Source organism: Protomyctophum bolini (assembly GCF_963924005.1).
Source record: "Protomyctophum bolini genome assembly, chromosome: 1".
NCBI lineage: Eukaryota > Metazoa > Chordata > Actinopteri > Myctophiformes > Myctophidae > Protomyctophum > Protomyctophum bolini.
The window spans coordinates 51,796,272-51,809,711 of NC_137862.1; the positions used below are offsets into that span (position 1 = coordinate 51,796,272).

The 13,440-nt window shown below is 43.6% G+C and overlaps 1 protein-coding gene across 1 annotated transcript in view; it reads right to left on the bottom strand.

The window, feature by feature from the left end:
• Positions 1-2,984: 2,984 nt before the first annotated feature.
• Positions 2,985-13,440, bottom strand: part of LOC308314687 (ras association domain-containing protein 7-like) — a gene marked incomplete at its 3' end in the record, with an annotated part of 11,249 nt that continues 793 nt past the window's right edge. Inside the window, exons 2-8 of the mRNA XM_080762319.1 lie at positions 8,559-8,709; positions 5,616-6,281; positions 4,642-4,946; positions 3,426-3,635; positions 3,283-3,336; positions 3,137-3,193; positions 2,985-3,050 (exon numbers count right to left, since the gene is read on the bottom strand). Of these exons, the coding sequence (XP_080618445.1) occupies positions 2,985-3,050; positions 3,137-3,193; positions 3,283-3,336; positions 3,426-3,635; positions 4,642-4,946; positions 5,616-6,281; positions 8,559-8,661 (1,461 nt within the window). The 5' untranslated portion in view covers positions 8,662-8,709. The remainder of the gene's footprint in view (positions 3,051-3,136; positions 3,194-3,282; positions 3,337-3,425; positions 3,636-4,641; positions 4,947-5,615; positions 6,282-8,558; positions 8,710-13,440) is intronic.

Below are 13,440 nucleotides of genomic sequence, written 5' to 3' on the forward strand. Positions count from 1 at the left end.
CTTGGAACAGCATGGTCAGACTCATGGCTGCTGAGAAGAAGCTTCAGGCAGGAATCTCCCACATTCTGAGGGGTATATACACTGAGGCGTAGACTGCACTAAACCTGAAAACATTTTCCTAGCTTCTTCAGGGCTGGGATCCATTATGGCCTCCAATGTTTCAGTCGTGTCCATCACACCAGCAATAGATCCCTATATAAACAATAATTGCATGGAAAGTTATGACATGCTCAGGTGTGTGTGTGTGTGTGTGTGTGTGTGTGTGTGTGTGTGTGTGTGTGTGTGTGTGTGTGTGTGTGTGTGTTTACGCATGCACGCACATCACACGCGCACCTCAAAATGGAGCACTAAGATCTATTACTTTATCATAGGCCTAAATTAGAGAAGAGGAAGCAACAATGGCATTGAAAATTATGACAGAATCAGACTTGCTCAAGTGTGTGTGTGTGTGTGTGTGTGTGTGTGTGTGTGTGTGGTTTCTTATTTGTCCCTCATTTTGTGACATGCGGTGACATACTGTGCAGCCAGGTGTGCTGCCATAGAGTATAGTGTGCTGCAGGTCCCTCTCCTAACCTAACCTTCTAACAGAATGAATTGTTTGTCGTTGTCATTTAGTTCCTTAAAATGTGGGATCAACAACTCAAATTTCCTAAAATATTCTGCTCTTATATTATCATATTTATTGCATTTTAATAGGAAGTGAGTCTCGGTCTCCACCTCAGCTGAGGTACAATGACCATTGACCACAGCCTCTCTGTTCTGGAGGTATAGGTAGGACTTCTTGTGTGGTCCTTTCTCTATGGCCAGACTGTGGTCATGACTCACTCTGGATTTGGTCAAGATCTGTCTCTGCTTTTTATCTTTGACCGAAAACAGATACTCAGACAGTTTATATTCATGTTTTAGGGCCAGATAACAATTACGTTTGTTTTGAGTTTTGGTTTTTATTGGTCCAATGTTCCAGATATGTGTCTTCCCCCCCCCCCCCCCCCCCCTAAATGATACTCATTAGCCCTGTGGACCCCCCCATAGGGACCCCCTAAATGATACTCATTAGCCCTGCGGACTCCCCCTAAGGACCCCCATAAGGACCCCCTAAATTATACTCATTAGCCCTGCGGACCCCTAAAATTATACTCATTAGCCCTGCGGACCCCCCATTTTAAAATATATGCCAAGGACTCCCCATGAGAGAAGCTCTAGCAGTGATTTTTCATTTCAAGGGCCCCTGCAGTTTGACCTGAATTAGTCTACGGACCCCCATAAAGGGCCCCTGCATGCAGTTTGACCTGAATTAGTCTACGGACCCCCATTTAATGGCATTATATATCTCTGGGACCACCACATTTATATTGTAAAATCAAACTTAATTTAACTCTGAGAGTGTATATAGGGTCCATTTCGTTCCATTTGTACACTCTCTGAGTTACAGACCCCCGTAAGGGTCCATTTGGATCATAACTATATGATTTAGCAGCTAAGTTTTAGCTCAAGGACCTCAAGCAGTACAACAACAAATACAGATAAATCAAGGTGACGTAATTTGTAAATAATTTAATGATTTATTTATTTTTTACAAAAGAAAAGTATAAAAGAAAAATGATTTCATTACACATTTGATTGTTTGGATATAATTAAATAATCGTGAAAGCAAGCGTTTTCAGGTCACAGTGTTTCTTCTCATAATTATGAACACATAAAAACACATAATGTCCACATGCACACACACCAGAGTGGAAAATAAACACATACACTCACGCATGCGCGCGCACACACACACACACACACACACACACACACACACACACACACACACACACACACACACACACACACACACACACACACACACACACACACACACACACACTAAAATGTCTTTATTTGAGTCCACATTTATAAAATACATTATCAAGGGCACAAATATTTTTCAGTTGCTTTTGATATCCCACACACTGACTCGAAACATCACGTGTCTCAGTGCTTGAGTCCAAACAAGCCGTAAATGTACAGAATATAGGCAACACATGAACTTATTCACAGCCAACATTGGCGCGCGCGCGCACACACAGACAGACAGACAGACAGACAGACAGACACGGAGAGCATTCAGATTATGATAGTGATTTCTTCCTTGTAGGGATACTCTTTTTCCCTCAGTCTGTTTGTCAGTCCCATCGTGTCCTCGTCAGCAGTGTTGTTCTTGGCAGCACATTTTGATTTTAGTTTTAGTCCTAGTCTCTTGAATAGTCACTATTCTTAGTCACTAAGAGATTCCAGGACTTCGTGTTTAACCCATTCTGACCGGGCACCCATTTTGGTGTTAGCATCATGTAATGCTTTACCTATTGAAAAATAGCAGATCTACAAGCTCATATCGCGCCACCGAGTGGCGCGATACGAGCTTGTAGGTCTGCTATTTTTGAAAAATCGAAGAACGACTGACATTTTTAGAATCTGATCTCAGGTCAGAATGGGTTAATCAGACCAGTGTGTGTCCAGTGGGAACCTCGTATGAATCTGATCTCAGGTCAGAATGGTTTAAGGTATATGGTTGCACACACACTGGACGCGTTTTTTTGGAAACCCGACGGGAGAAACGCCGGTATAAATACGAAAAAAACGCTTTCTCGGTGTGTGGGGACCTTTAGTCTAGTTTTAGTCGACTAAATCAACTGTAGATTTAGCTGAACAAAATGTATTTTGGCGGGCCTTGATGCCGTCGTAATGACAGTTCTTTTCCACGCGCTGAAAATAGCCGATCTACAGGCCCACAACATGTAGATCGGCTATTTTCAGCATGCAACTAATTGTAAAATGACTTATACTTGTCCACTAGACCCTTCCTGACATTTCAGTCTAGTTTGTATTTGTCGACGGAATTGTCACTATATTTCGTCTTCTTAGTTTTTAGTCATCATCAGCTTAGTTTTCATTTAGTGTGGAAAAACATTGTTCGCCTTCGTTTATATAGTCACTGCTCGTCAGCACATCACAGAGACGCTGCCGGGCTGGTCGTCGTCCTCCAGAATGCCAGCGTTGCAGAGGTACTGGTCAGCACATCACAGAGACGCTGCCGGGCTGGTCGTCGTCCTCCAGAATGCCAGCGTTGCAGAGGTACTGGTCAGCACATCACAGAGACGCTGCCGGGCTGGTCGTCCTCCTGCTCCAGAATGCCAGCGTTGCAGAGGTACTGGTCAGCACATCACAGAGACGCTGCCGGGCTGGTCGTCCTCCTCCTCCAGAATGCCAGCGTTGCAGAGGTACTGGTCAGCACATCACAGAGACGCTGCCGGGCTGGTCGTCCTCCTCCAGAATGCCAGCGTTGCAGAGGTACTGGTCAGCACATCACAGAGACGCTGCCGGGCTGGTCGTCCTCCTGCTCCAGAATGCCAGCGTTGCAGAGGTACTGGTCAGCACATCACAGAGACGCTGCCGGGCTGGTCGTCCTCCTGCTCCAGAATGCCAGCGTTGCAGAGGTACTGGTCGCCGGCGGTGACCGGCGTGTCTTCCTGCAGGCGGGGCTCCCCGGTGTCCCCCGGCGGGGGCGGAGGGACGCCGGTCTGCTGAATGAACTGCTGCAAGTTGCATTGTCTCAACTCCTTGTTCAGCTCCTCCATCGCCTGGATCCTCACCTGAGGAGGAGGAGGAGGAGGAGGAAGCAGGTAAAGCATTTTTTTCTTTTTGCCTTTTCATTTCTCTTAATTTTTTATCGCACGATTTTGTAACCCATTTTTTTCTTTTACCCCTGTGTCAATTATCTAACGTGATCCTGGGCTCTACACACACCCTCCGCCAACCTAGAGTCCCCCATATATGGGGGACATGGGGGAGAGCAAACGGACTTGAACTCATGCTTCCTTCATGCCTGAGTGTCCAAGTTGTCGTTCTCTACGATACAAGAGAAATCAGCAGGGATAGAGACATAGTTGCATTGGAATATCAATATATATATCAATATCCTACGCTCTATCGCCACTTTGCATGTCCTGCCTCAATGAAGCGTGCATGCCTAATACGAAAAAACTATAGGTGTGCAAAACATTGAGCCGCATTCAGCACCCACTGGTGGACGAATTTACAGTACATAATATACAGTCAAATAGACCTTTTTTCCCATTGCCGATAGTTTTGTCATTGCTTTGCGGCTAATCGTTCGAAAAGAGAACGTGAAGATGACGAAGAGCGATGTTTTAGAGGTCTTTAGCTGAGGGATTAATCCATTCTGGGCGGGAACCCCCATTTGGTGTTTAAGAATTATGTTATGCTTTAGCTATTGAAAAATAGCAGATACAAGCTCATAACGCGGCACTCGGGTTTTTGTGCTAATTGGCTTAATTCCATCGAGCTTGTAGATCTGCTATTTTTGAGAAATCGTGAAAATGTGGCCCAAATCTTTGAATATTCTTTCATTCACGTTTTTAACTCAAATCTTTGCTTCTGGGGGGGGGTCGCTGGAACAACATATTTTCAGATGTGGGTCGGTGGGCAAGTAGCCTACATATCATTTTTGGGTGGTGTTTGAGAACCACTGATATAGAAACATAGGTTTTTCTTTTCAGAAGACTGTCAGGAGGACTTAGAAGGCATATGTAGAATCCATCTCAGGTCTAAATGGGCTAATACTAATAAATATTATACCTGCAGCCTTGCCTCTGCACTGTGGAGATCCTTCTCCGTCCGCGTCAGCATGGCGTCCATCTCTGCTCCCTGGTGCAGGCGGCTGTGGAGCTGCTCCTTCAGGGGCCCCAGGGCCTCGTGGAGCTGCTCCTTCAGGGGCCCCTGCAGGGCCTCCTCTGGCTGCGGAGTGGCTGGCCGAGAGCTCCGCTGCCGGGCTTCCAGTGTCACGTTCTGGCCCAGGAGGGCGGAACGGGCCTGGACCTCCTGGAGCTGGTGGCCGTGGTCCTCGATTGAAGAGCAGATCTGGTCCAGGTGTCTGTGTATGTCTGCAAAAACATGGGAGTTGTGTTATTAGACGAGATGTGTTTCAATTTCATCTGATGTGTTTTTTATCTGTGACAGACATATCAGGAACTACTGGCAAATACTGCTCTAGGCATTTGCGGTTTTGAGTAATCCTAGGGGTGCATACTTATAGTTTAGACTATAGTCATTGGTTAGACATGGGTTAAGTTTAGGTGTGCTGCCCCGTGGGAGCTTAGGTTTAGGGTGAGGGTTTGAGATGGGTTGTAGTTGTAGGACTAATGACTGGTCTAATGACTGGTCTAAAAACTGTCTAAACTAAGTACTGCACCTAAATACAATGTACAATGTATATATTATTATACAAACACGTAATCCACTGGGCAGCCACATCTAATAGTGAGGTAGGCCTCTTTAGTGAAATCAGACTTCTCCAAACCACCTTGCCTAGTCGATGATATACGTTAGTCCAGGCAGTGCACTAAATGTACACATTCATTCATTCAGCAATCACGCTCAAACTAATCAATCAAAAACTTTGAACTGAAAACTCACACTCACTCACTCACTCTGTTATGATGCAAGCCAGCCACGGTTGTGCCAAGTCAGAGCACAGACCATAACAGCTATACGTCTTGCTAATTCTCTGAGAAATGTGGTTGTCAAAGCGCGTACAGTATACGTGTGTATACCTTGCTCCTTGTCCACCTCTGCTCTCAGCTGTTCCTCCCAGTGCTGTCCGTGCGTCAGCTCGGCTTCGTTCTGCCTCAGCCTCCGCTCCAGTTCCTCCACCTCGTCCTGGAGGCCCGGAGCCGCCGGAGTCGAGGACCTCTCCCACTCGCTGAACTCCAGCTCTCTCTCGAGAGCTCGAAGCTGCGTCTCCAGTTCCCGCAGCCTCCCCTGCTGCTGCAGGACCTGCCTGAAGGCCTCCTCTCTGGAGGGGAAAGACGACGAAGGGACTCTGACTGGATTCGGAGGCTCCGCCGTGCAGGCGAACGGGACTGGGGAAAAAGCCCTGGGCTCCGGAGAGGCTCTGGGCGAAGGGGAGCAAGTCCTTTTGGCTTTAGTCCGCCTGGGGAGCGTCGAGGGGCCCAGGTTGAACGTGAGGGCTTTCTGCGGCCCGCTGCGCTTGAAGGGCTCCGGCTCCGGGTGTCTCGGTAAGGGATGCAGTGTCCTCGCGCCCCCCGGGGAGCCTTTTTGACCGTCGCCGTGGCTGGGACCGGTCCTCCGCAGGAGGAACTGGACCTCTGTCGCTAGCTGTCCCAGCTGGGCCAGGTAATGCAGTGGACAGTCGCCCGCGGCGAGCTGTCGCTCAGTGGCCCGCAGCCTCATGATGAGAACATAACGTCCCGTTTGACCTATGAGAAATATTGAGATAAAACCGTTAAAAGAAAAAAAAATAATAATAATCAATTCTGCCCCCCAAAAAATATATTCAATTTCATATAGACAGGGAAAACTAAAACTAAACTCCAAACAAATATTTATTTATTTTATCCCGAAAGTACGTATTCACAAATATAAATGTCTTCATTGTCCAGTGGAGACCTTGTATGTCCAAAAGCATTTAGTAAGAGAAATCTATGAAAATCTGGGAACTAAATTGTTACCAAGAAATTTCTTCACCAATGTGTTTCTAAAGGTGTCTAATAACATGTACTAAAAGTTTGAAATTCAACTCCTGTGGGAAATTGAGTTATTAGCATAGTATGTGACCATACCCATAACATCCTATATAATGCCAAACAGTCAAAATTTCATCATTCTTTAAGTAGCATGTGACATTATGAAACTAGGGGTTTTTCATGATTCTGAATCCATTCCACGCATTCGTTTTGCACAAAAAACACTCCTTGGGCTAAATTAGGCCATATCCACTTGACCAAATGTGCTGACCTCATCACGTTTGTGATGACGGCTATGGCCGTTTTCCTCCCAAGGAATGTTTTTTGTGCAAAGCTAATGCTTGGAATGGATTTAGAATCATGAAAACCCCCTAGTTTCATATGTCACATGCTACTGAAAGAATAGTGAAATTTTGACTTTTTTCTATAAAAACACACTGCCACTTTCACTTAGGAAAATTAATTATTCAAAATTATAAATCTGAAATAGCACTATATCTACACGCTCACAACTGTGTTGAGCAAGGCTATTTTTGCTACTTTTGTGTGACACGTACTGCCAAAGTATAGGGCATTCATTAACCCATTTTGGGGGCGGGAACCCCTTTTGGTGTTTTAAGCATTATGTTATACGTTAGCTATTGAAAAATAGCAGACCTACAAGCTCATAGCGAGTGGCGCTTGACGTAGGAAAAATCGTGAAAATGTGGCGCAAATCTTTGAATATATATATATTCTTTCAGCGCAGACGTTTTTTAACTCAAATCTTTGCTCCTGAGGGGGTTCCTGGAACAACATGTTTTAGCTCGTAGCGTGCCACTCGGTGGCGCGCTATGAGCTTGTAAATCTGCTATTTTTCAATAGCTAAATTATAACATAATGTTCAAAACACCAAAAGGGGTTCCCGACCCAAAAATGGGTTAAAAGGGACAGAAGCGGCTCCCCTGATACCTCTGCTTGACTTTCTAAAAGTGACATTGAGGTGTGGATGGCTCCAAAACAGTGTCAATGAAAGTAAAACGGAGGTTATAGTGTTTGGACCTAGTGGTCCTGGTATCGTTCCCACTTCCCTCTAACCTTGGGAGTCAAACTAGATAACGCCCTAAAAACTTGATAAACAGGTAAATGCGGTATAGTCAGTTCAAGTTTGTGCACCTAAGGCTGCTGGCTAAAATCAAGTCTGTGCTATCTTTTAGTGATTTTGAGCGGGTTATCCATGCCTTCATTTCCACGCTGTAATGCACTTTATGTTGGTTTAAATCAAGCCTCCCTCCTGCTCGACTCCAGCTATAGTCCAGAACTCTGCCGCAACGTCTACTCACAGGAACTCGCAGGCCGTGACCATAATATATCACACCTGTCTTGCCCTCTCTTCACTGGCTCCCTGTCCGCTTTTAGAGTTGATTTTAAAATGTTATTGGTTGTTTTTAAATCAATGGACGGTTAGGCTCCTCTATATCTGCCTGACCTTATTGAGGTTTATATATACTCCTCCAAGGTCGCTGCGGTCTGAGGGCCAGCTAAATCTCAGGGTCGCAAAGAAGACCCGCTTAAAGTCCAGAGGCGACCGAGCCTTCTCTGTTGTATAGCCCCCAAATCATGGAACGCGCTCCCCTCCCACGTCGAATTGGCCCCTTCCACCGAGACTTTTAAATCTCGCCTTAAGACCCACCTTTATACCTTGGCTTTTAACCCCGCTTGAGTTTCTTCGGTCCTGGTAAGTGTTTTGTTTCACTGTCTGACGCTGTTGCGTCTTGTACTGTACTGTACTGTGTCTCAGTCGTCTCAGTTGTTGTTTGTACTTTGTATTCTCGCTGTAGTTTGTTCTGTGTGGTATATAGGCTATAGTGTAATTTGATTTGATTTTCTCCTGTACAGCACTTTGTAAACCCTGAGTTTCTTAAACGTGCTACACAAATAAAGTGGATTGGATTGGATTGAAAGTGTAACAAAAAAATATATACATTCAAAATTCTCTCAGAAACGGCAGGTGAAACTTGGAAGACTTACCCATGGCCTGAGCAAGAGCAATGACCACATCCTGACAGGAGGTGTCCAGTGAGAGGCCACACACCACCCTGGGCACACCCTCCACCCACACCTTCAGCTCCATCTGTATATAGCTGTAGCTGTAGTTCAATCCCAACAGAAGAGAAACCGGCTAGAAAACACAGGCGTAAAACACATGTGTCAAGTATTATGCTTGTTATTCCTTCACAATATTTCACTTCAGAGAGACATGAAAGAAAGGACAGAGTGTGTGCGGAGTGGAGGTGATATGGGACCTTAGGTATAGGGAGTTGGACGTATACAGGTCACGTGATTTGTAGCCTTTAATTGACAGTGCAAGTGGCGAGAGACAAGAAATGCGGAGAGAAACATACCGTGTAGTAAGAGAAATCTATGAAAATCTGGGAACTAAATCGTTACCAAGAAATTTCTTCACCAATGTGTTTCTAAATGTGTCTAATAACATGTACTAAAAGTTTAAATTCAACTGCTGTGGGAAATTGAGTTATTAGCATAATATGTGACCATACCCATAACATCCTATATAAGGCCAAAAAGTCAAAATGTCATCATTCTTTAAGTAGCATGTGACATTCATGATTCTGAATCCATTCCAAGCATTAGTTTTGCACAAAAAACACTCCTTGGGCAAAATTAGGCCATATCCACTTCACGTTTGTGATGACGGCTATGGCCGTTTTCCTCCCAAGGAGTGTTTTTTGTGCAAAACTAATGCTTGGAATGGATTCAGAATGTCACATGCTACTGAAAGAATGATGAAATTTGGACTTTTTTTCTTTGTATAGGATGTTATGGGTATGGTCACATATTATGCTAATAACTCAATTTCCCCCGGGAGTTGAATTTCAAACTTTTAGTACATGTTATTAGACACCTTTAGAAACACATTGGTGAAGACATTTCTTGGTAACGATTTAGTTCCCATATTGGTCAAATACCTGATAAAATGACGTTACTAGGTTCAGCAGTTGAACCGAGAACTTGCTGAACCACTTTAACTTGAACTTGAATTATTATTGTGAACTACATTAAATAAATACATTTACATTTATAAATAAGTAATAAGGTAATTCTGATTCCTGAAATATACAACAGTGCATACAAATGAGGTCAAAGGCGCTGTGTGGCAAAAACTGACATGAAAAGGGAGACGTCATATAACTGCAAAAAAAGAAAAGTTTCGAAAATATGGCACAAACGTAACAGCTGTTCTTTTGTGAATTTATTTAACATTTTGTACCGTAATTAATTCTGTCTTTTGCATTTAATGGCATCGCCTTGTTCACATTTGTTAAACGTAGGGTATGGACCCGGCCGGCTTAGGGTGAGTTGTACAATTATCCCAAATAAATCATCATAAATTTGCATGATTATGCCAAATTAATAATTCTCCATTCTCCATCCTTATCCTCTCACGTGCTGGTCAGGTCAAGCACTCTTTTGCCTGTATGAAAATGTGACCTGTTCTTTTTGTTTGCTCCGTGTTTCCTCAGAGGGATGTCGAAATGACCTGTGTATACGTATATTGTTCTTAACTTCTTCTTCTTTCCAAACCAAACCAGGAACAATAGACTGTTAGGTTCACTAAACTGTCAAACACTTCCTCTGCTCAAACACATGCTGCTGTTGAAATCCCCCACCCTTTTGGTGTTTTAAAGCATTATGTTATACTTCAGCTATTGAAAAATAGTAGATCTGCTATTTTTGAAAAAATCGTGAAAATGTGGCGTGAATCTTTGAACATATATTATTTCAGAGCGAACGTTTTTACTCAAATCGTTGCTTAAGTTCTGAGGACGTCCCTGGAACAACATATTTTCAGATGGGGGTCCACGGCCAAATACAGATCATTCTGGGGATCCTTGAAATAAATATTGAGCACCACTGATATAGAAACATGAGGTAATTCAGAAAACTGTCATGATTTAGAAGACATTCTTTTTAAATTTCGACGCCAGGTCTAAATTGGTTAAGAAAACTACTACCTAGTTTTTCTAACCGCCAATGCTTAACAGAGTAGCAAAACACCAGCACCTAGACCAGTTCAAAATACATTTGAAGTGAAGTTATATGACCTGCAACAAGGCTGTCTGTTTGTGTAGATATACATATGTGTCCCTCTCAGCTATACGTATGCACACTTCTACAGTAGGATGCCTTGTTTACTCCTGGGAACCTGCCGACCTTGACCCCAACCAGTCATTTTTTTTGGCTGCGGTCTCAGACGGTATCAGTATCACCATGTGAGAGTGCATGACAGACAGTATATATACCGTATAAAATGTCATATTCTCAAGGTGTGCATATCCACACTCGAGCCATAATAAGCCATGTCGACAATGCCTGTCGAGAGATTTTCTCACATATTATTGAACAGGAAAAGCAACTATAGCCCCAGGGGGGTATAATGTCTGTATACGCATCACTGCCAAAGAGTGCCAACACAGTGAACCTGGTATGTAGCCAAAGAGCCTTGAGGCATCATGATAACACAGATGAAAAGCCAGCTCCGCTGCAGAACGCTACAATGCACATTGCCCCTTCCTAAACCCACATTCCTCTCTCTTCTACTCTCTCACTGTGTTGGTCTTTGCCCTCTCTCGCTCTCATTCAAGCTCTACTTCTTTCCCTGGAGCTCGGTCTCTCCTCCTCCGGGCTCTCCTCTGTAGTAAACATGCCTCCATGACGGGGGGGGGGGTCATCTTCTTGATCAAGACTTTTACTGTCTGGACAGAAACCGAGAGACAGATACCGGAGTGACCGGTTCTCAATTAGATGCATTTCCCCCCCGTCGAATCCCACCAAAGCTGTGATTTATGCTGAACAGGCCTCAGTTCATAGACCTGAGTAAATATTGCTGCAAGGGTTAGTAAAACAAAGACTTTAGTGTGACAGACGGGGAGGAGCAGATTGCTTCGTATCAGTACGTAAAGGCAGTGTTGGAAAAAGTACCAATACTGCAATTTAGAACTACTTCGTTACAAGTAAAAGTACGGAATTGAAAATGTACTTGAGTAAAAGTACAAAAGTATCGGCATCAAAAATGTACTTAAAGTACTAAAAGTAAAAGTACTCCTTGTGACAGAATGTGCCATTTCACAAGTTCAAAATGTGTACAAAATCTAGCAGATCTACAAGCTCACAATGCACATTGCAAATTCAAATCTCCAAAGTAACTGGTAACTCAAGTTTTCAAATAATTGTAGTGGAGTAAAAGTACAATATTTGGCTCCGAGATGTAGTGGAGTAGAAGTCAAAGTACTGGAAATTGGAAAAACTACGGTAAAGTACAAATACCTCAAAATTGTACAGTAAAACAGTACAGTACCTAAGTAAAAGTGCTTGGTTATATACTTTCCACCACTGCGTAAAGGAACTGCCGCAAACGCTGTCACTGATACAAATATCGAGTCCTATATATGAATGGATAATAATATTTTTCTTTTTCGTTTCATGCCACTTTGGCCCATGCCAAATGGGATTATTATATATAATGACACATTTAACTAAATGTATTGAATTTGACATCACAGCCATTCCTGGTCATAGTATACGTCTTGCCTTATTACAATACACGACAAAATGAAAACAGATAAGACGATGCCACTTTACATGTAAAAATAAAAGTGAAATTCACTTTCTCCGAGGCTTATCCAACCAGACAAATGTATAACTTTGTGTGGTACTATATTATGTGTGGGTTAGGGTTAAATTTTTTTTTTGTGTCTCTCACCAGTGCTTTATTAGACAGCAGACGGCTCAGACTATAGCTGAAGAGATGTCAGGTCAGGTCACTGAGAAGCTTTATAACACACACACACGGGGCCTTAATTAGGTTACACTAAAACCACAGTGATGATATATCCTCAACATAATATTGATTGAATTGTGTCTAATAATCCTCACTACAGGGCTATAGTTGTGGCGTAATAATAAGCTGCGCAAAGGAAGGAAGTGCTACAGAAAGAATGAGAGGTAGGCATGTGGTATTTCAGGTGAGTCTGGCTTCGGTCAACCCCCCCCCCCCCCCCCCCTGCAGCAGTGAGAAATCCACTACAAAGAGGAAGTTTGTACTCTCTAATCTGAGGTATAGCAGCGAGGTGGTGCAGGTTAAGCCAAAGTCTGGCAGGCAGACAGGGAGGCAAAAAGGCAGACAGACAGGCAGACAGGCAGGCAGGCAGAAAGGCAGACAGGCAGGCAGACTTCATAATATCCACAGTCTCCACTCAGAGAGCAAAAAGCTGATGACATGATTGTTGCAATGATTCCCAAATCTCACCAAGATACCCATGACATGTACCTGCATGTCTAAATACTTCCTTAATGTAAACAAAGTCCACACCCACAACACCAGAGGGGGAGTGCAACAAACCATGTACACAACCCAGATTCGGCACAAACTATGCTCCTATGCCACCAAACTGTGGAACGCCCTACCAACAGTCATTAAGACATGTGAATCCCTTGACTCCTTCAAAACCGCTCTCAAAGGGCACCTTTACGGACGGCTGCAATTCGAAACTGGCCCCCGTAAAATCTGAATCTCCCCCCCCCTTTTCCCCTCACTGTATATGTTTCTTTTCCCTTTTTGCTTCCTTTATGATGAATTCCTGTTCTGTTCTTTAACTATATAGAAGTGTCTATTTGTACGTCTCTAAATGTTTTGATGAATTGAACATGGTGGACCCTGTTGTAAACAAGTGTAATGCTTAATTGGGTCGTCCACTCACAGTTAACAGTCTTAAGAGTCTTTGTATTGAGTGTGTGCTTGAAATGTACTGTAATTCCGCAAACTGTTAATAAAACATCAAACCATTAATAAAACACCTTAATGCCTTATACAGATTCCATTCATTCATGG